At 50.2% G+C, this 25,163-nt stretch overlaps 1 protein-coding gene across 1 annotated transcript in view; it reads right to left on the reverse strand.

Moving 5' to 3' along the window:
- Positions 1-25,163, reverse strand: part of TBC1D2B (TBC1 domain family member 2B) — a 90,127-nt gene continuing 64,964 nt past the window's right edge. Inside the window, exons 7-13 of the mRNA XM_005906610.2 lie at positions 22,367-22,477; positions 20,838-21,031; positions 17,496-17,990; positions 14,602-14,719; positions 8,789-8,974; positions 7,007-7,128; positions 1-3,224 (exon numbers count right to left, since the gene is read on the reverse strand). Of these exons, the coding sequence (XP_005906672.2) occupies positions 3,029-3,224; positions 7,007-7,128; positions 8,789-8,974; positions 14,602-14,719; positions 17,496-17,990; positions 20,838-21,031; positions 22,367-22,477 (1,422 nt within the window). The 3' untranslated portion in view covers positions 1-3,028. The remainder of the gene's footprint in view (positions 3,225-7,006; positions 7,129-8,788; positions 8,975-14,601; positions 14,720-17,495; positions 17,991-20,837; positions 21,032-22,366; positions 22,478-25,163) is intronic.

Raw genomic sequence — 25,163 nt, forward strand, 5'->3', positions numbered from 1 at the left:
TCAGAATGGTATACAAATTAGTTTATTTTGCCTTTTAGTAGGACAATTCCAAAATTTAACTAGAAGATAAGCACAGAAGCTGCTGGGACATGGAAGGAAAAGTCACTTGGCAACACCCCGAGTCCTCCACGGCTGGCATCCAGCCTCCCAGAACACAGGCAGGAAGGCAACGGTGTGCAAAGTGAGGAGTAGGGACTTGTGCAGTAATACATTTAGTTAAAACAACAACAGCAGACTGGCTATTTGCCTAGAGTACTTCCTATATCGATGTAACGTAGAAGCCAGAGCCGTTCCCAGCAATCGACAGTCTTGGCTGGTGTGGGTCAGCTGTCAGCATGACTGCAAGTAGCCCCAAGGCTACCTGGGGTAAGAAGTGGGCCCGTGTGTACATAGGGGAAGTCAGTGATGGTCGAGGCTGGGGGTCAGAGAGGGTACAGACGTGAACAGTGGTTCTGGAGGCTCAGGTTTACATATACACGAGAGAACATGTTATACAAAATAGATGTACGTAATCTAGAAAACCTTGATAAAAATAGCCTATAAAAATATAAACTGTAGTGAAAATATACAAAAATATAAACAAATGTTCAACCCATAAAAAAACAAAGAACTCACCAACATGAAAGCTGGCAGTTCCCACCTGGTGTGATAAGGGCGGCTCCCCTGGCCGTGGTGTGCGCGTCTGGGAAGCTGGCTGAAGGCTGCCCCGCCCCAGGCTGGGATGGAGGCAGCGCCTGTCAGAAGGGGAGGATATGGAGCTACTCTTTCCTCAGCGGCACAAGGAGAAGGGAAGCACTGGCTCGAAGGAGTGGGAACAGCCCCTACAGTTGTGGAGAAGGAGTTGGCCACATCCTGTCCCCAGTGTGGAATCAGGTCAAGCTGTCCCTCTCCCACCGCTGGACACCCAGTGCTTTATTCCAGAAAGGAGAACTTCCAAGCAAGTGTTCCCGGCCCATTCCCTCCACGACCTCTCTCTGTTCTCCCATACCCATTGCCTGGCCACTGACAGTGACAGCCTGGAAATACTAACACACCACTGACGCTCGGGGAACAGCCGGCACCAGGGGCTTCAGCCACACGCGGCAGGTGCCCGGGCCCACTTCAGGTGCTTGTAAGATAAGTCTTTTCAAGGCAGGAAGGACAACACAAGCCTATTGCTAAAGGCAGCATTTTAGTCCCCAGGATGTGACAGTTCCAGGGGAAATCAACTTAGGGGAAACTAAAATCTCAAGGAAGTTGGCGCTGTCCAGCCCCACTCCTGCTGCCGTCCCCTAGGCTGGCGGCAGAGGCGGGAGGCGGGCTCCGCCAGCCCCAGTGGTCGGTCCTGTGGGGGTCTGTGCAGAGCAGTGAGGCTGCAGCCTCGCCTCAGAGTGAACCCACTCACAAGACGACTTCCTGGAGATGTCTGGCCTCAAACAACTGCTCCTGATGACCAAAACAATGATAAAATACATTTTGATACCCACATATAGAGGCCAGCTCCCCAGACACAGTGAAAAATCAAACCAACCAGCTTAACCAAAGACAGAAAAATGGAACTTGGTCTAATATGCTGAAATGCTGTCCTGGCTATGAGACTGCTAGAAGGGTGACAGTAAGAAAAGAAAAACTATGCTTATGAAAAAAAGCACTTCTTCAAGTTACAGTGCTTCAATAATCTGAGTGTGTTTAATATCCACCAAGGATTATTTCCAATTTTTTCCAGGTAGTGTAAAAAAAGAAAAAAAATCCACTAAAAACTTTTTCTTTCCTATTTGACTAATACTGTCCCGGAAAACAGTCTCACATTAATACATCAGGGATGGTCCACAGAATGATTATGCAAAAATAATCTTCCTTGCACAGAGCCTCTTTCCGGGCCTTCAGAAAGGTCATGCTCTAAGTCCCAGAACTCTCTGGGCAGCCTGACACCCTGGGGACGGTGGTGACCCCAAGAGGGAGGACAGCTGCTGAGTACAGGGTGTCTCAACATGGCAGTGGGGAGGGGACGCCCCAGGAGGGCTCACCAAAACTCTGACCTCAAGTGAAGGCGCCCCAGGCCCTGGCAGCTGGCCTCCCACCACCCCAGCCCAGCACACTGGCTGTTCCCAAGGAAGCCATGGCTTCCAGCTGCCCGACAGCAGTCACTCTGCAGCTGCACTGCCACCCTGAAAGCACCCCCGGAACAGCTCCCTGCACCCCTCCACCAAGGCCGGCCCAGGGGCGGGCCTGCTCTGTAGGACGATGATCCGCGGTTTCCTTGGAACCCTATGCACACGTGTAGAATGAGCCCAGGTCAACTCTCAGATGGAAAGAAAGGCTCTGCACAGACCCATCTGGAGCAGTGTAGGCAGAGGAGCGAGCATGGGGTGTCTGGAGAGCCAGGCCTTCCACCAGCCGGTTGGGAGTTACTGTCTGAAAGGCTGTGCGTTAAAGGGCAGAAGCTATTCCAGAAGTGGGGCATGGCCAGCACCTTGAAGCCATCAGCATGAGGTCTGTGGGCTTTCCACAGGCCATTTCTGAACAAGGGATGTACTTGCTTTCCTAAGAAAATCCCTTCTTTCACACGAGCCTTATGTCACCCAAAGCAGTCAGACCCTGGCCCAAGAGTGTGCAGGCGTGGTGGGCGTCCTCCACGGCTACCATTCAAAACAGTGCCTACAACCACCTACTATGTACTGGAGCTACCACAGGGCAGACGGCACATGGAAGGTTTCCTAAGGGCAGAGACATCAACACGGCTGACAGATACTGTAAACAGGCTCTTGAAACTAGCCAGCTCTAAGCCTGGTGAGGTACCGATCAGGCGGAAAGCATGATGGGACAGGAGTAGCCATCTGCCGCGGCATGCAGACGGCTGTAAACAGAGGAGACCCGAGTGGAAACGACAAAGTGCAGTGTGGCTTTGGATGTCTGCCCAGCAGACTTGCAGAGACCCCGGATGTTACATTCTGGATGTGGAACGAGCGCAGGCGTCTCTGCAGTTCACCCTTTGGCACACTTTGGTTGCAAGGAGAGCAGCGTCCTGGGTGGGGGCGTGGGGCAGCACTCAGGTGTCCTCTTCCTCGTCACTGACCAGCTCGCCCTTGTCCGGGCTGGTGTCCCGTTCACGCAGGAAGTCCTCCCGGATGGCCTCCAACTCCGTCAGCTCCAGCCGGACCTTCTCCAAGTGGTAGGCCCGCCGGTTCCGGATCTGCCGCAGGGGGAACGGGTTCAGGTCCCCAAAGGAGATCCCGATGAGCTTCCTGGCAGAACACGGCAGAGACAGAGCATCGGGGGGTCAGGCGAGAGCTCAGCCTGGCCTGGGGGCCCGGGGGCGTGGGGAGGCGGACCCCAGACGCCGTGCAGAGGGCCTGACACGGGTATGTCACTCGGAGGCCAGTGCCCACGCAGAGGCGCAGGGCAACCCCGGATGACGACCTGGATCCAGCTCCACCACACGCTCCCTGCATGACATGGACCGTGGGAAGCTCCCCCCTGTTCGGGCCCCCAATTCGTCATCTATACACTGAGGTAACAGCAGTGCCACCTCCCACGTGGGTTTACTCGAGTCGCCGCCAGGGGGCACCAGGACTTGCTCGGCGGTGGTGGGCCTCTGCGTCCTCAGAACCGGCATGAGGCCTGGTGCGGGGCGCCCTCAGGAAGGCGCTGCTGCTGGACCGACTGACGGGGTGAACTGACGCACAGATGCCCCAGCAAACCTGGGGACAACTGTCAGGCCCAGTCAGTGGTGTGACAGGTATTGAGATGCAGCGTACAGAGAAGCGGGCAGTTCATAGGTTTCGTACTATCCCCAGGTCTAGAAACCCACCACAGTAAACATTTAAAAATCATGGGTTTTGCCCCTTACCATTGGCCAGCAGTTTAGTAAAAACGGAACTAGAAAGTGCCCAAGGCCTGGCTATGGACTTCTGGCACTAACCACGCCACGTCTCTGCAATTGTCACAGAAGCCAGTCGTCCATCCCTCAGCCCCTGCCCTGCTCCTGCAGGCCCCAGCAGCAGGGACTAAAGGCCTGACACTCTTACAGACCCCGAGAGAGGCTGTGATGAAACAGAAATGTCACTGGACTTCCCCCAGCTTCCTCCCCATCCACTCCTGCTGCTCCTCAGTCACGTGGGCCGTTTTACTGTAAGGTGTACACAGGTAAGAAGACACACCCTTAGCATCCCTCCCTCTTATATTTTTAAACACCCACTTCTTAGACATGCCTCACACCAAGCCAGACGATGCTCCTGCCAGAAGGTAAAGGGTCAGAAGGTCTGGCTCTCAGAGCTGAGCTCCCAGAGCATGTTCTAGAGCCAATGAGTAGGAGCGGCCTGAGCACAGCCACAGCTCAGAGAGGGTCTCGGTGAAACCAGATGCTGGCCGGGAACGGGGATCCAGATCTGCAGGGCCAGCCCCTGTCCTCTGACAGCTGTTAGTCGCGGGTTCCATACACCTGGAATCAAGGTGTCCAGGCCCTTCCTTGCTACAGAAAAACCAAATTAGACTGATACTGTCCGCTGCCTCCACCAGGCCGTCACTACTGCCCATTAACGCAGCCTGCAGCAGCACGGAAACCACACCCTGCTCTGCCTCGGGCCTGGAAGGTCCAAGTGAGAGATGAGAAGTGCCCTGTGTCAGCTAAGTTCAGAAGACGACACTTTGCACGTGAGAGGTCCCCAAGAGTCCTGACTCAGAGACTGGTCTAATCTTGTTTTACCCACCTCCCCTGACCACATCTGACTGGGAATTCCCTGCCTCCTCCTCTGCAGAACCAGTGTACTGCACAGTTGCTGCAACTTGGGACCGCTAATCTGGGGAGCTTATTAAGCACTGGGGCCCGACTACAGAGGTGGGGCTCCACTGCAGGCATCTGCAGTCCTAACAACACCCCCTGGGTGACCCTGCTGCAGTCAGGAACTCTGGGTCCAGGGGACCTTGACTTCCTGCAGGCACTCACCAGGTGGCGCTGCAGGAGCATGCACAACAGACCATGTCCCAGTTCCGCCTGTGTCTCTGCCACCCTGCAGGGCATCACCCACAACCCTCACAAGATTGTCCCGGGCTGGAGCAGGATGCCCTCCACATGCATTAGCTGTCGGAGTGAAGTTCACTTCACACCATTCTTGTTGTCTTGACCAGATGTGGGATTAACGAATACTCCCAAGGTTCACCCCTCGGATATCCTACTGTTGATATAGCAACAAGGCTGAATAAAATCTGAAAACCCACTTCCCAAGCAAAAGATCCTAACAGTAGTGGTGACATGTAAGGATGCCAGGTATGGCCCCAGCCAGTATCTTCTCCCAACATCCACCTCCCTGGTCCCCTTGCCTCACTCAAGAGAACCACAGGGGAGAATGGTCCTCAGGCCCCTCTCTCTGGCTCCACACACCCGCTGTCCCAGGACCCCTCAGCACTGGTGCCCTGCAGCTCCTCCTGGCTGATGCTGCCCAACCACTTCTCATGACATTGGCCAAGAAGAGAAGCCGCCTTCTCTTCTTATGAGCATCAGGAGGGGCAACTGGTGTTTGTCAAGGAGGTGGTCACCCATCAGTGGATCAAAGCGTCAGTTTATATGACGAGCATTTTAAATATGTGATACACAGAGTAATCAGAAAATATCAGAGGGTACAGCACAGGTCTGTACCAAGCACTGAACAACTTCAACAAACAAATTCTCTTGTTCCAGTTACAGACTCCCCAGTATGTGTGTCCCAGGTTGTGAGATAAAATGTTCTTATGGGTGGCAGTCAACAATTCGAAGAACATTAATACACTCCAAATGTTTGTCAGTGAAAGGACTCCTGTGGTTTTCATGAGGCCACAAGTCTGCTACAGGGATCCACTCCCATACAGGAAAGATGGCTCCCAACACCTCAGTGCAGTGAACATTAACGGGGACTCGGTGGTTCACACGGAGAAGGCAATGGCACCCCACTCCAGTACTCTTGCCTGGAAAATCCCATGGATGGAGGAGCCTGGGGGGCTGCAGTCCATGGGGTCGCTAAGAGTCGCATACGACTGAGTGACTTCACTTTCACTTTTCACTTTCATCCATTGGAGAAGGAAATGGCAACCCACTCCAGTGTTCTTGCCTGGAGAATCCCAGGGACGGGGGAGCCTGGTGGTCTGCCATCTATGGGGTCGCACAGAGTCGGACACGACTGAAGTGACTTAGCAGTAGCAGTGGTTCACAAGGATGTGCACCCCACTTGCCTAACCAACAGCAGCTCCACAGAAACCCTCTGGCGAACACGCCTGGGCCGCCAGGGCCTGAGCAGCTGCGAACTGTGGTTCAGGGGACACAAGGACAACAAGGGTGGCCCAGACAGGCCCCTGTGTTTGTGGAGCGACGGGGATGCCTGACCACTTGCCACCCAGGCCAGAAAGCCAGGGCCCTTCCAAGTTCAAGTTTCCTCTCCACTCCTTTCCACCTGCCCACTCCGATCTGCCTCTGGGGGCACCTCGCTCCAGGCTACCACTTCTCTCACCTGGAGCTTGGACCTCCTGCAGCCAGTCCTGCTCCAACCAGATATGCCTTGCTCATGTCCAACCTGCAGGGACTTCCCAACACTCAGGATGAAGCAGCCTCCTGGGGAGAGTCTACAAAAGCCTTAACAACCCTGCTCTGTTCAGGCCCGGCCTCAATCCTGCCGTGCCAACCCCACCCTGGCCGAGCCTCTGGGGCAGCTCCCTAAACATGCTGTACTGTCACGCCCTGCACACGGCTCCTGGGTGCTCTCTGCCCAGTGGGCCCAGGCCCTGCCCCGACCAAGCCCAGTTTACCCAGGCTCCCTTCACCACAGCTCTGAGCAAACCCTGCTGGAACAGCCTCACGAGCTCTCCGAGGACAGGACCTGCTCCTCACCCACCACCCTCTGTGCCTGGCAGAGGGCCTGCTATGTGGCAGATACTCAGTAAGTGCTCCTGAGACAAGGAAGGATGTACTTTGGTTGCTAGGATTTATGTTTATTGGGTCAAGGATAAAAGCTCAAGGGCTCTGCTCTCCTGGACATCTGGGGGTCCCCCAAGGACTCACCTAGCATCCAGGATAGTACGTGTGAAGTAACGGAGGTACTTGAATATGGACATTGAATCCTGAAGTTTCAGGATCTCCTCTTCCTTGTATTTAAAAAGTGCCAGGGCAAAGCGGAAGATAACCTGCAGAAGGACGGAATCCATGAGGAGAGAAGCACCAAGCTCCAGGCACTAGCACTAGGGACGGGAGACCTGCCGGAACCCTGGGAGCGCAGCCTGCGCCCGGGCCGTGGGGCAGACACGACCTCAGGTGCCTGCCATTCTCAAAAGAAAAACGTTTTCAACTCTCTGGTAGCGTTCAGCAACACTTCAGCCCAAACCAAAAATTCCCTTAAGGAGTAGAATCTTTGTGGACTCCTCCATATTCAGCTCACAGTTCTAGTCCATAAGCTATACGGGACTAGAGATACATGTTAAATTAATCAAAACCAGGGTCCTCTGATTCTGAAACTTCAAAAGATTTTGAAACTTCTTCAAAAGCTCCACCTCCAGAGGTAGTTTTTATCTCACCTACTAAAATTAGGGTCTGAATTACTGACTTCTGAATATGGGGAAAGAAAAAAAAAAAATTTTTTTTTTTCTGATTTGTCTCTGGGTCACTGTGTTGAGAACAGAGGAAATGGACTCCGGGTGCTCCTGCAAGTTCTAGCAGCTCTGGAACAAATTACTTCACCCACATCTAAGGGTGTTGGCTGGTCTGCAACAATGTGAATTTTCTCTTATTCAGAAAACAATACTTATGGAGTTTAAATAGGTAATCCTTCTCTTAGCATCCCTACCTGCGGCCCAGTGGGAAACACTGTTTAAGCCCTGGTTGAGAACTCTTAATACTGACAGACTGAATTTAAAAGGTGATAATGTACTATGTTGGACACAGCAGGGGATTAATATACACACTCAAACTTTGCTGGTGGGAGCAGAAATTGGTAAGGCCCTTCTGCAGGCAATTTGGCATTCTCGATGAAAACTACAGGGTCTTTTGATTCTGGATTTACCCTGGACCCAGCACATCCACCTCTAGGACTAAACCTATGGATGCACTTGTACCTATAGAAAGACAGTTATAAGGAGTTATTGGAGCACAGTTTGAAACAGCAAGAGACTGGAAACAAGGTGAATGTCCATTATCAGGGACCTATTTGGTAAATTTCTGGTTTATCTGGAGAAGGGGATACTATGCAGAGTTGAAAAAAAAAAAAAAAAAAAAAGAGCCAGATCTATATACCCTGATATGGAACTATCTCCAATAAATAATAAATTGAACAATCATATTTTAGATATATATCAAATACCTTGAAAAAGAGATACAGTACATTGAGAAGAACAGTTAGGAGACTGGGAATCTTTCTACTGCACAATCTGAGTTATATGATTTGAGTTTATCATGTATTACTTAGTCACAAACTGATCTTTTTAAAAGCATACACAGTCTGGGTGGGAGGCCTGTGAACAGTAGGGCTCTGAAGCTGGCCCCGAGTCTGCCCCAATCATCTGCTCACTCTCGGCCTCTAACTCCTCATCCATACAATGGGATAATGCTGCCAGCTGTTTGATAGAGGCTGAGGCTCAGATTGCAAACCATCGAAGCCCCTGTGCCAGGCACAGGGTTTGGCACAGACTTGTTTCTGATGAACAAGCAACTGACTGCAGTCTCCTGGGACCCCTCCAGTGGCCCGCAGTGCTGGATCACTCTGCCCCTTGGTAATCGTCACACGTCCCAGCTAAGCCAACCACTCTGCTGCCTCTGCCACTGCCCACGGAATCATCCAGTGAGCAGACCCACCTTTGGTCCCTCGTAAAGGAACGAGTCCCATATTTTAAAGAGGACGTCGCTGACGACGCTATCCACAAACACCACCAGGAACCAGTTGAATGTGATGAGGGTGTAGTCGACTTTGTATTGTTCAAAGTGGGCGTGCAGTCGAGGCAGCTTCTCGCTCATGAGGTCTCTGAACACCCGCTGGTCCACCTGGAGAGGGAGCCAAGGGGAGAAGTGTATAGGGGCTGCCATAGCACAGAGTGGGTCATCCAGGGCCCCGGGGAGCTGCAGGCCCATCACAATGCACAGCAGCGTAGCCATTCCAAATGCGTGGAAGGCTCACCCCAGAGCGGAGGGCTCTGTGCCCCAGAAGCAGCTGACCCCACAGCAGGTGCTCGCCGAGTACCCGCTGACTGTCATCCTTTCCACAGGGCAGGGCGCTGGGTGCTATGGCCTGAAGCCACTCATACACTCCAAATGCCCCATGAAAACAGCTGCTGCAGAGCCGGTGGAGCAGTCAGCCTTGCTAATCTGTATGGAAGTACAGAGGGTGCGGCTATACAGGGCCACAAACCTGAGTCCCTGGCCCAAGAGGAAGTGTGGCATCACCACATCCATTCACCAAGTATTTACTAGCTGGGTGGGGCAGTGAGGGAGCCAGGACTTGAGTCAGCAGCACCTGAGCTTGGCTCTCAGCTCTACTATTGACTCCAGAGTGGCCTTGGGCACACTGTATTCTGGAGAGTTGTTCCTCGTCTGGAAAGCAGCAACAGTCACTTTCTCCCAGGGCTTCTGTGAAGACTATAAGAGACTCAGGTAAATACCTATCAACATAGGTGGTTGTTATCTCTCCATTCTCTGTGTCAAGCTGGGGCCAGTGCTGGGCAGAGGCTTGAATCGAGTTCAGCCCTGACCTCTTGGAGCTAAAAGATGAGTGAGGAAGGAGGCGTATGGACTGTTATGCCAGCCATGGCAGGGCTTGGTAAAGATGTGTTTGCAGAGCATTACGGAGCCCAAGACGGGTCCCAGCCAAGTCTGGGGGAGACCAGCCCTACAGCGGGGAGCACAGGACTGTGGGCAGAAGGGGTGTGAGGGAGGCAGCCCGGCCTGGCAGAGGCACCACGCCCGAGGGTCAGACTTCAACTACAGGCCAGGGGCTTTTCCAACCTTTGTCTGTGACCCACAAGAAAACATACGTCAACATCACCCAGTCTGCATCGAACAGAAACAAATCTTTCACAAGCATTACTTAACTTCACACAGTAGGACACACTTTGATGCCTCAATTCTAGTCTATTCAACTTAATGTGATGAAAAACGCTACTGCCAACCCCCTATACTGATTTCTCTACTCATGTTTGAAAAACGCAACAGGCAATGAAGGAGAAGCATCAAGAGGCTTTGGGCAGGAGAGTGATGGGGCTGGATTTGTGCTTTAGGTCTGTCTCTCCACCTGGAACAGGGGCTGAGCTAAAGGGGAGGCCCATGGAGGCCCCCCACACCCAGAGCAGAGGGGATGAAAATCTGAGCCAAGGAGAGGTGGTAGGAGGGGAGGAACACCTAGATCGGAACTACATGGAGGTAACGTCTGTAAACCATGCAGACCCTCTGCCGTCAGAGGTGAGGAGGAGGGGTGCTCGGAATACACAGGCCTCCAGAGGGGCGTGGAGAGGGCAGAGTGTGGTCCCCTGAGGCCGGATCACAGGAATGAGGGCTGGGCAGACTGAGACATACTGTTGCCGGGGGTCATCTTGAGCAGGACAACTGCAGCTCACCAGAGATCCGGGCTGAGGCTCCATGGCCTGGGTGCAGTGAGGTCACCGCTCCACCAGCGAGCAGTGAAGCATCAAAGAAGAAACAGACCCGCACAAGAGAGCAAGCGACCGTGCACAGCGGGCCACAACCAGGCTGTCCAGGAACAGGGCAGCTGCGCAGGAAATGTCGGCCTCATTAGCGTGCCCTGGCATACTGAGATGGGAGTGTGAACTGGTGCAACCCCCTGGGAGAGCAATCCGGCAACACCCAGGAGACAGGAAGACACCCTGCAGCAAGCCTGCTCCTAGGAATGGATCCCTGAAAACCCGCCAAACTTTCACCTGCGTTATCAGTCAAGGTAGAAGGTGTGGGAATTCTTGGGATGACTGAGATACTAAAACAACTAGAAACAATCTAGATCAATGTTAAAAAATGACATTTTAAAATATCCTTTTTTTAAGGAGAATCTAAAACTTTGAAAAACTCAATTGTTTACTCTTATGGGAAGGCTTTTTTTTTTTTCTTTTTAAATATAGAAGTCATTATAGTAAAAAAAAAAATTTTTTTTTAAAGAATGTTACACAGGTTAAGTATCACTGGTTGAAATGTAAAAATATTAAAGGCAAAGTAACTTATAAAACATTATTTACTACAGAAATGATTCTAAAGCATTGTAAAGTCACCTTAGGGTATACAAAGGATAAAATGCAGGAATCATGGTTGGAAACATACATTTTTGTCCAGTTTGCATTTTGGCTAGAAGAGACAAAATTTCAAAGACCTGAATTAGCTGAAATGAATTATAATTAATTTTTCTTAGAAGACTTAAACAAAAGCACATATGTAGTTATAAAACCATCTCATGGTATGCAAAAAGTATCACCTTCTCACCTACATCTATTCCCCACTGCTGTAAGATTCTGATAGGTGGACCAGCTACTGAAAAGCAAGTTGTCAAAACATCTTATGGGTGTGTGGCGATAGCCGTGACAAGCCATACCTGGGCATCCGTCCTCTTTTGTCAGTTTCCCTGGAAGCCCAGACCCTCCCACAGGAAGGTCAGCATCACTCACTAGTGATGGTATTTCTGCTGATAATATTCCATCCCTCAGCATATAAACAACAACTACGAATCTGCACACACTTCACACTTGGCACTGGCCAGTGCTGGGGATGAGAAACAATAGGAGCAGGTGCTACCTTTGCATGCATACTAAGTCGTTCAGTCATGTCTGACTCTGTGACATCATGGACTGTAGCCCGCCAGGCTCCTCTGTCCTTGGGATTCTCCAGGCAAGAATACGGGAGTGGGCTGCAGTGCCCCCTCCAGGGGAGCTTCCTGACCCAGGGATCAAACCTGCGTCTCTTACGTCTCCTGCGCTGGCAGGCGGGTTCTTTACCAGTAGCGCCATTCACATGCATACACACTGCCTTTAAGAGGCTGTAAACAGCCAAGGGAGACAACAGCTGACTATTGGGCCAAGTGATGGAGATGTGATACCCTCTGCCTAGAAGGACTGGGGTGAAAGTGCGTGAGAGGAAGGGACCAGTCAGCTGGCCTTGAAGTGGGAGAAGACCCAGGCACATGCCTTTCCTGCCAGGTAGGTGGCAGATGGTGCCCTGTTCTTGAGGCTGCCTGGGGCTTGGCAGAGGGCTGGTATGGGGAAGGCTGCCAGGGGACGCCTGCTCAGGCTTCTGTTCAGCTCTCTGAGCTCAAGAGGACGTGGAATGACTATATTCATCTCTGTGTCCCCAGCGTCTAGTGAGGTCCTGGCGCTCAATGTACACTCAGCTGAAGGGACAGATGGAGAAGCTGCTGAGTGTCTGGACCGCGTGCAGCGTGAAGGGGCTCAGCACTCAGCTCTGGCAGGAGGCAGCTGACGGTGAGCTGCAAGGCACGGCACTGGGGCTGACCGCACACACAAGGCTATCCCCATTTGAAGAGTGGCCTTACACAACATCCGTTACAGAAAAATGGTTCAACACCTCATGTCCAATCAACCGATGGAATATTACCAAATATGACATTGAAAACTAGATAACATCATGAGAAAATGCTCAGGCTATCATGTGAATGTGAACCAGCCAGGATAATCAGCTGTCAATCCGGATACTTGAATGTACTGGGGAAAAGTCAAAGGAAATATATCAAAACGCTAACTGTGGTTCTCAAGTTGGTAGGGTAACAGGTGTCTTTTCATTTCCCTCTTAATATGCATTTCTGTATTACCTAACTTCAGCGAGCACCTATTGGGCTTCCCTGGTGGCTCAGATGGTAAAGAGTCTGAGGAAGGCTGTGAGAGGCCTGGGCCCAGTACAGGGAGGTCGTGTCTGAATCCGTGAGTGAAACAGATGGAAGGATGGGTGGGTAAAGGCAGAAAGGGAGGAGAGGAGTACCTGCAATGATGCAGGAGAGGGGACAGTGACCTAACAGTGGTGAGAGGACAAGGGAACAGATCTGAGCCACCTGGCAGGTGGCAGTGATCAGAAACAGCAACTCCAGGGGCACAGAGGGACAGGAAGGGGGAGTGTGGGCTGACCCAATTCCTGGCCTGGGGTCTATGGATGAGGGAGCAGTGGAGGTGCTAACAGAAGACAACAAGAGGGATCCCTCCCAAGACAGAAATGAAAATAGAAAGTAAAACACAGGGCCCAACCAGGCCAACAGAAACCACATGAAACATTTACAACAGGGATTTTCCCAGGGCAGTGGTCACATTGGTAACAGAGAGGGCGAGAACCCAAATAGTTGATGGTGAGGTGGCCCAGAGGCCAGGGCAGGAAGCCACCCCTAGCCTGGAGCAGGGGGAACCCCAGTGGCACAGACAGGAGCTGGTGCCATGGAGGAGACAGAAGTCACCGGCAGGAAGTGCCCGAGACAGAGAGGGGGAGAACGGCCCTCAGCTCTCTGCCCTCCTCCAGGCTCCCCACGTGCCTCTGCTGGCCACGCAGGGGCTGGGAGATGGCCCGAGCCTGTGGACCAGCTGTAGGAACAGAGAAGAGCAGGGAAGGGCAGGGAGCGGCCGTGAGCAAGCAGACCAACTACCAGCACGAGGCTTGAGACAAGGATGTGACAGCCCACAGGCCCAGCTGCAGTCAGGAGACACAGAGGTCTCAGGGAAGAGGAATGGACACAGGTCAGACACAGGAGGAGGAGGGCTGCCTGCTGGGGAGCAGAGAAAGTCCATCCAGAAGCCAACAACAGCAGAAGCCCCAGTCCAGCACAGGAAGAGATGCCCTGGGCTGCAAGGGCCAAGGGTCTGGTCCTGAGATGGGAAGTCACAAGTGGGACCAGAGCCCCTGGCCCTCCCAGCCCACATCATCCTACCAGCCCCTGGCTTCAGATTCCAGGAGCAGTGGGCAGGAACTGTGCTGTTCAGACCTCCTGCTGCGGGCAGTGCTCATGGCCCCAGCGCTGTCCCTCTGGATCCATCACGACATTGTTCACAGGAGATGTGTTGTCCCTGCTGCTTCCGGCCAGTGAGTGAGCAGGGCAGGGGCACGGATGCAGGCGGGTCTTGTGTGCACTTTAACAGGTGACCTTGGCTCGAGGACTCCACACTGGCCTGACCAAAGCTTTCTGAGAACTGTACAGCAGGCTGGGGTCTTCCCCGCCATCCAAACCTCCCTCTTTTCGCTGGTCTGGGGGTTCTCCTGGCCTTCCCCAGTCCCTCCCCTTGATCCTTCGTGGGTTTTCCCCTCAGTAGTCTCTGGCACGTCTGCTTCTGCCTCGGCCTCTGCCTCTTGGAGAACCAGAGCTAACACACCCAGGCTCCCCAGGCACCCCTGAACTGTGGCTTTGCCAGCCAGGCAGAGTCCAGGGGAGACAGTGCTGAGCAGTGACCACAGAGCAGATCTGATGGCTTCCAGGGCACTGAGTGAGCCCGACCAGGCACTCATTGGCTTGTGAGCAGCCTGGCCCAGTCTGGGGGAGGCGGGGGCGGGTGCGGGGCGGGTGCGGGGGCGGCCTCCGTGTGCACCTTGTCACGCCCATGGAGCCTCCCCGATCAACGCTTAATTCAGGTCACATTTCAGCTCTAATTCTACAAGCTGCTGACTGAAGCACAATATTTTTAGAGTACCTGGGATCCTAGAAGAGTCTTTGTGTAATAGTCCCGAGGCATGAAAACTTCCACTATGGTGACTAGACACCAGAAGGCATCTTCTTGTTCCAGGTACAGGAGGGCCACGGCCACCAGTCTGCAAGCAAACGCAGAACAAGGTGAGCGCCAGCCCGGCCCAGACCCAGGCAGCACAGCCCGTCCTCACAGAGGCCTCTCTCACACCCATGCAGCTGCTATTCTCCAGGAAATAACAATGAGTTAAGTATCTTGTGGCAAGGGAAGCATTTCCTAGTTTGAAAAGCAAAGCCACATCCACCTTCCCTTTCGTTTGGTTTTTGTTTAAAGATGATGAAATTATTTCCCAATGATGTCGGCCTGATTTTTAAAAATGTTTTTCATGATAAGATTTTGCTAATGCAGCTAATTCTTTGAGTTTTTTGTTTAAGTTCCAACTAATCCTTTTACGCACAAAAAATTGAGGGGTGAATACAAGAGAGAAAGAACATACGATGGTTTAAAAACAACTTTCTTGATACCAATCTACTTGAAATGGGGCTTCACGCAAATGAACCATCCTGGGGGCTTTCTCAAAACACGGCATCCACGTGGGGCGGGAAAGGGGGCTGTGTGTATCAGCTGTTCCGTCACTCAAGAGTGGAAACCTGGGTCACTGTCACCACCGAGAGGTTACTCACCCAGTAACTTCATCAGGTCTGGCTCTGAGCAGGCATTCGGGACAGAAGGATGGGAAGGAAAAGGCAACGGAAAAGCCCTTCTCTACACACCCGAGAACTTCTGCTTGTGCATCACTTAAGGGAGAGACCTGAAGTCATTTCTTAGAATTTGTTTTTGTTTTCTTCCTTGGATAAAATTATAATGAAATCTCAAATTAAGAGGTTAAAAAAAAAAATTGGGAAGGGGACGCCTTGAGTCAGCATGAATGGGATGGAGAGTAGAAAGGTTACAACGAGTAGAGATGGGTAAGGAGGGAGAAACAGGATGAGCTCAGCACCTGAGGATGTCACGAGAAGGGGCAGAGAGACTGAGATCCGCAGAGCCTTCGAAGACATCACTTTAAGCTAACTGATGTTCACGATGGTAGGTGAGAATCACTTAGAAAAGGCTGCTGCTGCTACTGCTGCTAAGTCGCTTCACTCGTGTCCGACTCTGTGCGACCCCATAGACGGTAACCCACCAGGCTCCCCCTGGGATTCTCGTCCTTGGGATTCTCCAGGCAAGAACACTGGAGTGGGTTGCCATTTCCTTCTCCAATGCATAAAAGTGAAAAGTGAAAGTGAAGTCACTCAGTTGTGTTCGACTCTTCTCGACCCCATGGACTGCAGCCCACCAGGCTCTTCCGTCCATGGGATTTTCCAGGCAAGAGTACTGGAGTGGGGTGCCATTGCCTTCTCCGTAGAAAAGGCTAGTGTTCTGCTAAAGTTCTGGGTTCTCAGAATGTGTGTACAAAATAATGTGGATGGAAAAAAATCCAGTAAAATGGTTAGAAGTCCCAATGGTGATGGTGCAGAGAAAGTCTAAATTAAAGCTGGAAGGTGTTCTAAAGTGGGGAAGAGCTGATTCTATACCAGTGTCAGATAAATGGGGTGCTATTGCACCCCTAACAGGCATGCTCAAGTCCTCACCAAGATCCCTTGAGTTTCAGAAGGTTTTAGCTTTCAGGAATTTTTAGACTGAGTATGCAATGTGAACTGTCCATTTAAGCAAAACAAGGCTGCTTTGTTAGGCAATATTTTATTTACAGCCTTTTTTTTTTTTTTTATAAGGGGACCATTGAGGAGCAGTTGAAGTCCCTCTTACCTTCAGGGCACAGAAAGGGGACCCTAGCCTGACCAGCACAGAAACAATGACTTCCTGGAAACCACTGGTTTCAGGTCTTAACCAACTAACATTCCAGCTTAAAAGCTCTTCTTCCTGCAATGCTCTCATCTCAGATGCAAAAGACAGTCCGTATCCAGAGGTCTGTATCCAGCATGGATGAGGATTAAAAAAGGCCCAAGAGCTGCTAGAATAAATGTCAGCATTCAAAACGCAATGCATGCACTTGACTTACAGGAGAACTGCTAAAGATCACACATGGGGCTTCTTCATTCTTTGTTCATACTGCTATCAAATACAAACATAACATGAACATAATCCACAATGATCTAGTGGATTATCTACTTTGGGAGGGATACAAATGGACTCTACTGACAGCAGCAAGTAGAAGCGGCAGGAGTGCGCCAGCTAGGTAAGAGACAGACAGAGGCAAAAAGCAGCCACTAGCGTCACAGTCCAGCGACAGGAGCAGCTTCTCAGAGCACAGACCTCAGTGCCTCCCGTGGCTTCATGCCAGGGCAGCTCAGCTCGGAATGAGGAGCCTGGACTGTTCAGAGAAGGTGAGAGGCTTTTCAGTGTCCTTTGCCTGTGGAAGCAGGGAAGCATGCCAGACCTGCAGAAGACGCTAGTCCAAAATAAAACATGTTTGGGCTCTTCAAGGGCTACGTTTTGACCAGCTGCAAAATTGTTTGGGACAACCTCATGACTGACAAAGATCCTGTATAAACAGGGAGTGCCCTTGATGTCACATCATGCATTTTAAATGAATGAACACAAACTGCAGATCAAAACCTGAGTGTGAGGACAGCAGCAAGGAAATCTAAATGAGAAACCCAGTTGTTTCAAACAGTTTAGTGTCTTAAGACTTTTTGAAAGCATGCTTGTTTTTCTCAATTATTCTAGAATTGGTGATGGGGCATAATTAAAATTAGCTTACTGCAGCTATTAATACTTCTTTCCCTTAAAAGACTGGGTTTTCTTGGCTCACGGGGAAGGCAAGGGGGCTATCAGGCAGTCCGTGGAGCTACAAGTTATCTTAAGAACGAGGAGGAGCCCTCCATGGGCTGGAGACCCACCTGTTGAGACCCTGGCAGTAGCCAATGTCTGGATTCCGCCAGGAGAAGGCAAGAAGGACGTTGCGCAGCTTCTGTATGCCTTCCGAGGTGGGGCACGAGTAATGCTTGTTGTTGGGCAGAGTCCGCAGCAGGTCCAGCTCGATCTGCTTGGAGGCCGGGTTCTGTTTCTCCAGCGCCTTCTGAAGCAAAGTCTGGAAGTAACCGGGCTGAGTGCTGTCCTTGAACTTCTTGATGTGACGGTCTACACACCACTTCCACACCTTGGAACGGTGCTCGTGGGGGATGCCCGCACGGACCAGGTTCTTTAACTCCGGGGAACACGCCATCTCCCTGTTCACTGTGCTCGCAAAGTGGTTCTCCCACTTGACCCCAGTGGACACCTCCTGGTTTTCTGTGAGGTGCAGGGTCTTCAGGTCCAACGCCCGGACTCTGGCGACCAACTTCTCTTCCTCGTCATCCTCTGGGACAGTCTTAAACCCATAAATGTCGTATTCACTGGTGAGAAAAAACAAAACGAGAAGTTAAATGATGCAATCTGGCAAAAGGTCAGTGAAACATGAAAAAGAACCTAGAAATCTACTCATATTCAAATGGCACTGTGATATATCATCAGGCATTTCAATTCAGTGAGAAAATAATTAACTTCTCAATAAACAGGGTGAGAATAACTGGCTATCTGTATAGAAAAAAACTGCTTTAGATCCCTTCTTGATACTACACGGGAAAAAAAAAATTCAATTCTAGATGGTCAAAGCACTCAATGTAAAAGGCACAGAAAATACAAGCAAGACTGCAAACACAAGGCTGATAAATTTGGCTACATTAATATATTAATACATGTGCATGTATATTTATATAGCATACATATACACATGCATAACACTTATGCTCAAAAAATACCGTTTTAAAAAGTAGAAAGACAAAGGAGAAAACACTACATTAGGAGGATAGGATACTAGGGATGAAAAAGAATGAAGGCTGTGGTAGGCAGAATAATGGCCCCCAAAGACGTCCCTGGAATCTGTGAATATGTCACATTACGTGGCAAGAGGTAGAGCGTATGTGGAATTTCAGCTATGGCACTTAAGACAGGGAGGTGATCCGGGGTGTCCCAGGTGGGACCACAGTAATCACAGGAGCCCTTCAAGGAAGAGGAAGGTAGGAGAGTGGACCAGAGAGATGTGACAATGGACGAAGAGTCAGGGGGACGTGACGTGGGAGAGGGCTTGGACCCACGGTCTCTGGCTTTGAAGACATCAGAAAGTGGCCACAAGCCAAGGAAAACAGGTGGCCTCGAGGAGCTGGAAATGGCCACACCTGATGACCAGCAAGGAAACAGAGACCTAGCCCTACAACCAGAAGGAACTGTATCCTTCCAACAACCTGAGTAAGCAAGGACACAAACTGTCTCCCAGAACCTCCAGGAAGGAATGCAGCCCCACTGATACCCTGATTTCATCCAGTAAGACCATGCTGGACTGCTGACCTACAGAACCGTTAGACAGTAAATATGTATCACAAACTTAGCAACTTAAAACACTGATGGTGATGGCAGTCACGGGAAACCAAAAGGAGGCCTTTCACACACTGCTGCTGAGTCTGTAAACCTGTAGGAGCACTCTGAAAATCGGATCCAGCAGAGCTGAAGATAAGCATATCCAACATGGAGAAACTCTCACACCAACACATGGACACGTGGATACACACACCACGATGTCTACTGTATCACAGTTTGTAAAAAGAAAAAAGGGAACTACTCTTAAAGTGTCTACCATGAGATGGAGGAATAAAAAAGTGATATACAATGAAGCTGTGTAAGGCAGATAAAAAAGTTGCTCAGGAGCTATATAAATCCATCTGTATAATTTCAGAAAACAATGTTGAAAGAAATAAGTCACAAAAAGGTATGAATATGGTAGGATTAGCATATTAAAAAGTGTCTTCAATTAGAGGTACATATTGAAGTGCTGAAAGTGCAAATGACATGCCTGGTACTTGCTTTAAAATATATCAGGAAAAAAGTTTCAGAGGGGAAAGATAAGAAGAAACAAGATTGGCAAAATGTTAATTGTTAAATTATTGGGTTACACTTACATACGGGGGTGTCATATGATGCTACTACTTTGAAATTCCGTAACGAAAAGTTAAAAGTAACTCAACATACACAGTTATCGTTCTACTTATACATAAAGTTTGAAAACATACAACGTAAACAGTAAAGTCAAACATGTGAATGAAGACGACGTGGTGCCCGGGGGCAGACAGCTGGGCTCTGCCCTCACGGGAGTCTGTCCCTCCACCTCGCTCCTGGAACACAGCAGGAGTGCACGCGTGGGGAACCCGGCTGGCCAGACTGGGGTCCTGTCCTCGCCACTCCCTGGCTGTGTGACCTGGGCGAGTCACACATCCCCTCCCTGACCCCAGCGTCTGCATTTGCTGAGGATATAAACACCCTCCTCACTGAGTGTCAAACATGAGCAGTGGCACAGCTCCTGGCACACAGACCTCAGTAGAAGTTTTGTGACGACGGCACTGGTTGCATTCCGATAGCATATTTTTTACCTGTCATCTGAGTAGCACGGACAAGGCAGGCCAGTGCTGTAGGCACAGAGAAGGGAAAGGGCGGGTCAGGCTGAGGCAGGGCTTCCCCTGGGACCAGGGCGGGGCAGGAGAAGCCACGCACAGTGGGGGCGGAAACAGGAGGAGACTGGACTGAGCGCATTCACAGACTTCTCCTCCTGCCAATGTTTCATGAATCTCATTTTTTAGAAACTAGGATATGAAGGTTCTTAATCCAAGATACTTTACAGGCTGCCAGACTCCGTGATTTTCTGAAAAACATATGCAATACTGTGTGTGTGTCCAACCGCATTTTGGGGCCAAGCGTGTCCATGGCTTGCATCAGACCCTCAGTGAGTTCTGAACCACTGGATCAGGTTACCCAAGTGTGCTTCCCTTACAGAGAAGGCCCAGTTACCCACTTAGGGGCTCCTTTGCTTTCAAACTCCCCAGGAGTGCAGCTGTACCCATGGGTCTCTGGAGAAGATTCTACTCCTCGGAGGACTGGCTCCTCTTATAGCAAGACTGGCAAGCATCCACAGTGGCACGGTACATGCAAGAAAAGTCTTGAAATCAAAAGACCTGGGCTGAATCCCAGCTCTGTTACTTGATTATGACAGCAAGATTGATGAGCTTACCTGACAAGGACTGACAGTCCTTGTTATGAGCATCGAAGGGGACACAGAGAACTGTGTAAAGTTCTTGGTGAGTGGCCACTGTGGTTAAAGGGGGGCTTGAGAAATGGGTCCCCCCCCCACCCCCAGCAGTCGTGAGCTCCTTTACCTGACAAGATGAGGTTTAATGAACGCTTGCTCTGGATGCTCTGGACTCTCAACCTGCAGAGCGTCCTCCAGCAGCTGGGCTATGACATCCCGAGCAGGCCCCTGTTCTTCTGAGCAAACTGGGGTCTTCATTTCTTGGAGCAGTATCAAGTATTTGCTTTCTATCTGGCAGAGCTTGGCTTCCAGGCTAGAATACTGCAGAGAATGTGATAGTTACCTCCGTCCAGACAGACACACGGGAAGAGCAATCCTCAAGTACCTCAAGCAATCAACGAATGACAAGCCCAGAACCACCAGGAAGTGAGCCAGAGAGGGACTATATCCCAGGCAGAGATGAATTTATGCCACAGGCCACTTGTCTTATCTAAACGGTCCACTGGGCCCCCTCTTCCCTCTGGGGGAAGTACTGGTAATAAAGTAATAAGCAGAGAAGTACTGGTAATAAGGCTTCTGTGTGTCAACACACGAGTTCTGGACAGCGTTGAGGTGAACAGCAGAAACCAGGCCACACACTCATTACTGAGGTCCAGCTGAGCACAGCTTGGCACACAGGCCCCAGGCAGCCACCTTATGGTATTTCAATACTTTCCTAGGATGCTGTGACCCAGCACCAGCTCCCATCTGCTACCTTTTCAGACAAATCAACACATCCCTTGAAAACATGCAGGAACAAGGTCTGGGAAGATGCTCTGAGGACTGTTCAAAAGGTATATGAGGCATTTAATAGCTGCTGACACAGTGTCACTGAATTTCATTTGATTATCACTGGAATATCTGTGATGTCTGTACACTTCGCAAAGCCCTCTTTGAAAGTGAAGTGAAAGTGAAAGTCGCTCAGTCGTGTCCTACTCTTTGCGACCCCATGGCCTATACATTGCATGGAATTCTCCAGGCCAGAATCCTGCAGTGGGTAGCCTTTCCCTTCTCCAGGAGATCTTCCCAACCCAGGGATCAAACATGGGTTTGCATCAAACCCGCACTGCTGGCAGATTCTTTACCAGCTGAGCCACAAGGGAAGCCCAAGAATACTGGAGTGGGTAGCCTATCCCTTCTCCAGCAGATCTTCCTGGCTCAGGAACTGAACTGGGGTCTCCTGCATTGCAGGCGGATTCTTTACCAACTGAGTTATCAGCATAGTCACATCTGACTCTCACACCAACCCTATCAGATTCAGAGAAGGCATCATGCTCACCACCCCCATTTATAGATACGGAACTGACTCACACAACTCAACAGCAAAAATCAAAAAATCCAAACAATCTTAATTTGGGGGACCTCAGAACTGTGTCTTTTTTTCCTATAAACTTCACTACCTGTGAATAAAACCCACATCTCAGGGAGCTTCTACTGTCTTCATCACAAAGTGAAATTAAACAGTGCTATCACTACATTTTAAATATATTCTGGTATCAGTAACCACATCCCTTCAAGCATGGGGGTTGAACTGATTTGAAAGCATGTCCATTTCTGAATTGTTTCTGAATCACATCACTTCCCACCTGAGGACAGAATGTACCTACACTGACCCACCTTTGCCATCAGATCCCTCTCTCTTCTTTCTGCATTTCTCCGTAGAGCTGCAAGTTCCAAGATTTCCTTATTTAGAAATTTATTTTGGGTTTTGTACCCCTGTAGATTATCCTGTTGGAAAGAAAAAAGTTCATCAACTCACACTGGTTGAATGTTGATTATCCTTTATAATTAATATTTTGCTCCCTTACCAATCAAATAGCCCTTTCTGAAAGTGAAAGTTGCTCAGTTGTGTCTGACTCTTTGCAACCCCATGGACTATACAGTCCATGGAATTCTCCAGGCCAGAATACTGGAGTGGGTAGCCATTCCCTTCTCCAGGGCATCTTCCCAACCCAGGAATCGAACCTACATTGCGTCTCCTACATTGCAGGTGGATTCTTTACTAGCTGAGCTACCAGGGAAGCCCAACGGGGACGCTGTGGCTAGCCCTTTCTAAGTTAGACCAAGTTCTAAGGAACTGAAAATGATCATTAGGCACTTTCTTTCTTTTTTTTTTTAATTAGGCACTTTCTGATTAAGCTTTATGGCCACCCTTGGCAGGGGAAGGAAAGTAGGGACCACTGCATAATGAAGGAGATGGGGAAATAAATTTACTTGATGGTGGTGATTTTTCTCAACTGACCTTAGGAGAAGTAAGTAGGACTTATGTCCTAAATCTATGCAAATATTTTATCTACCCACATTCACTGAGGTGGTACAAAAGGTAATGCCTTGTATTCATCTTGTTTTTTAACTAGAGAAACTGAGCAAATTTTCTGTCCATTCTCATTTTTACTTATCCAGTTTATGTAGAAAAGGCTATACACATATACAATGTTCTTAACTAAAGAATTACACTTAATAATGAATACCTATAGCCTACAGTGTATAAAGCACTTAAAGAGATTACGTTCCTCAATTTTTTTTACATTAAAAAATTTCAAACTTATGGAAAAGTTGGAAGAAAAGTACAATAAACACAATATACCCTTCACCTAAATTTGCCAGTGGTTAACTTTTGACACGTTTGCTTTATGTTTTAAGAGAACATCACAAGGACTTTCCTGGTGGTCCAGTGGTTAAGAATCTGCCTGCCAAAACAGGGGACATGGGTTCAATCCCTGGTCTGGGAAGATTCCACATGCCACAGAGCAACTCAGCCTGTGGGCCACAAGGAGAGCCTGCGTGCTCCAGAGCCCACGCACCACAACAGGAGAAGCCACCACAGTGAGAAGCCCGCGCACCTCAACTGGAGTCGCCCTCGCTCTCCACAACCAGAGAAGGCCCACGCGCAGCGACCAAGACCCAGCACCGGCAAAACAAAGAGAACGTCACAAGCTGGCGACAAGTTCACCAGGTCCAACGAAAAGCTCAGGTCTGGCAGGAGCAGATGCTGTGTGTTAGCTTCAGCCCTTGACACTCGGAGCCAAGGAAGGGAAAGGTAATCTTTGAGACAATTAGGGCAGTGATTTCTAAATGCTCCCTACAAAATCCAGTCTTTTGCAAATGGGTTTGTCCCCTACTGTGTGTGAAGTTCCCGAGGAATCTCTGATCCCTCAACCTCAGGAGGAGCTAGTCACGATAGGTCCAAGGGTGGTCACCAAGCACCTTGGTCCAAGGCCAGGCAGTCAAGAAAGGCCCTGACCTCTGTGCTGTCCCAGGACAGAGACCACAGCCCTCCCCAGAGATGTGTCCAGAGATGCCCACATCTCCAAACTGGGAACCACTGTGGCGGCATACAATTTCCCTTGAAAACACAGAAGAACTGAAAATGTTCCCACAGTCCCTGTAATCGCTAACACTTACAGAGTCCCTGTAATCGCTAACACTTACAGAGCAGCTAAGCATGGGAGAGACCCTCAGTCTCACTTAAACCTCACAACTCTACTCTTTGGCAACTGCTCATCATCTCCGTTTCCTAAATGAAGAGCTGAGTCACAGGGAGGCCATGCGATGACTAAGTGTGGGTCTGGGAGCCAGGCCTGCTGGGCCCTTGGCCTGGGTGCTTGGCCCCAACTCCCACCGGAGCTCTGATCCGCATCACACGTTCTCGGTCTCAGCAAGAACATGTGTCATGACAAGGACTGGAGACAGCCGCTGTCAGACCCTGAATGAGGTCCACAGACTTCCTTTTCTAATCTAAATCATGACGTTCTCCTTTCTTCTGGTGTCTGGAAGCTCTCGTATTTGGAAACAATGAACAAACCTCACCAAAAGGCAGGCTGACTGAAGGAAGGTGACCTAGAGGGCAACTGAGGAATACAGTGGACCGTGATGGGCAGAGACTGGGCACCACAAGGTGGGTTGGGGGAGCAGGACACGTCTTTGAGTTAAACTTCGTGCTTGAGTCTAAGGAAGTCCTGATAGTGCACCTCAAGGATTCTTTCTCTAGAATGACGACCACAGCCTTAACTTAGACTCTAGCAGGGGGATTTCCCTGGTGGTCCAGTGGTTAGGAATCTGCCTTCCAACACAGAGGATGAGGGTTCCACCCTTGTAAACAAGCTAAGATCCCACATGCCGTGGGGCAACTAAGCCCACACACCGCAGCTATTGAGCCCACTCTCTGGAGCCACGAGCTGCAACTGCTGAGCCCACACACTGCAATGAAAGATCGTGCACGCTGCAAGTAAGACCTGAAGCAGCCAAAAAAATAACGATTAAAATAAAACTCTATGGGATGCCAGGTGTTCTGTGAAGGCTTTACATGGACTACCTCTTTAAACCCTTACAAGACTATAAGGTAAGTGCCATTTCGCAGATGAACACTGAGGCAGAGAGGTGAACCAGCCTGCCTCAGGTCAGAGGTCATCAG

The sequence above is a fragment of the Bos mutus genome, chromosome 21, assembly GCF_027580195.1.
Source record: "Bos mutus isolate GX-2022 chromosome 21, NWIPB_WYAK_1.1, whole genome shotgun sequence".
NCBI lineage: Eukaryota > Metazoa > Chordata > Mammalia > Artiodactyla > Bovidae > Bos > Bos mutus.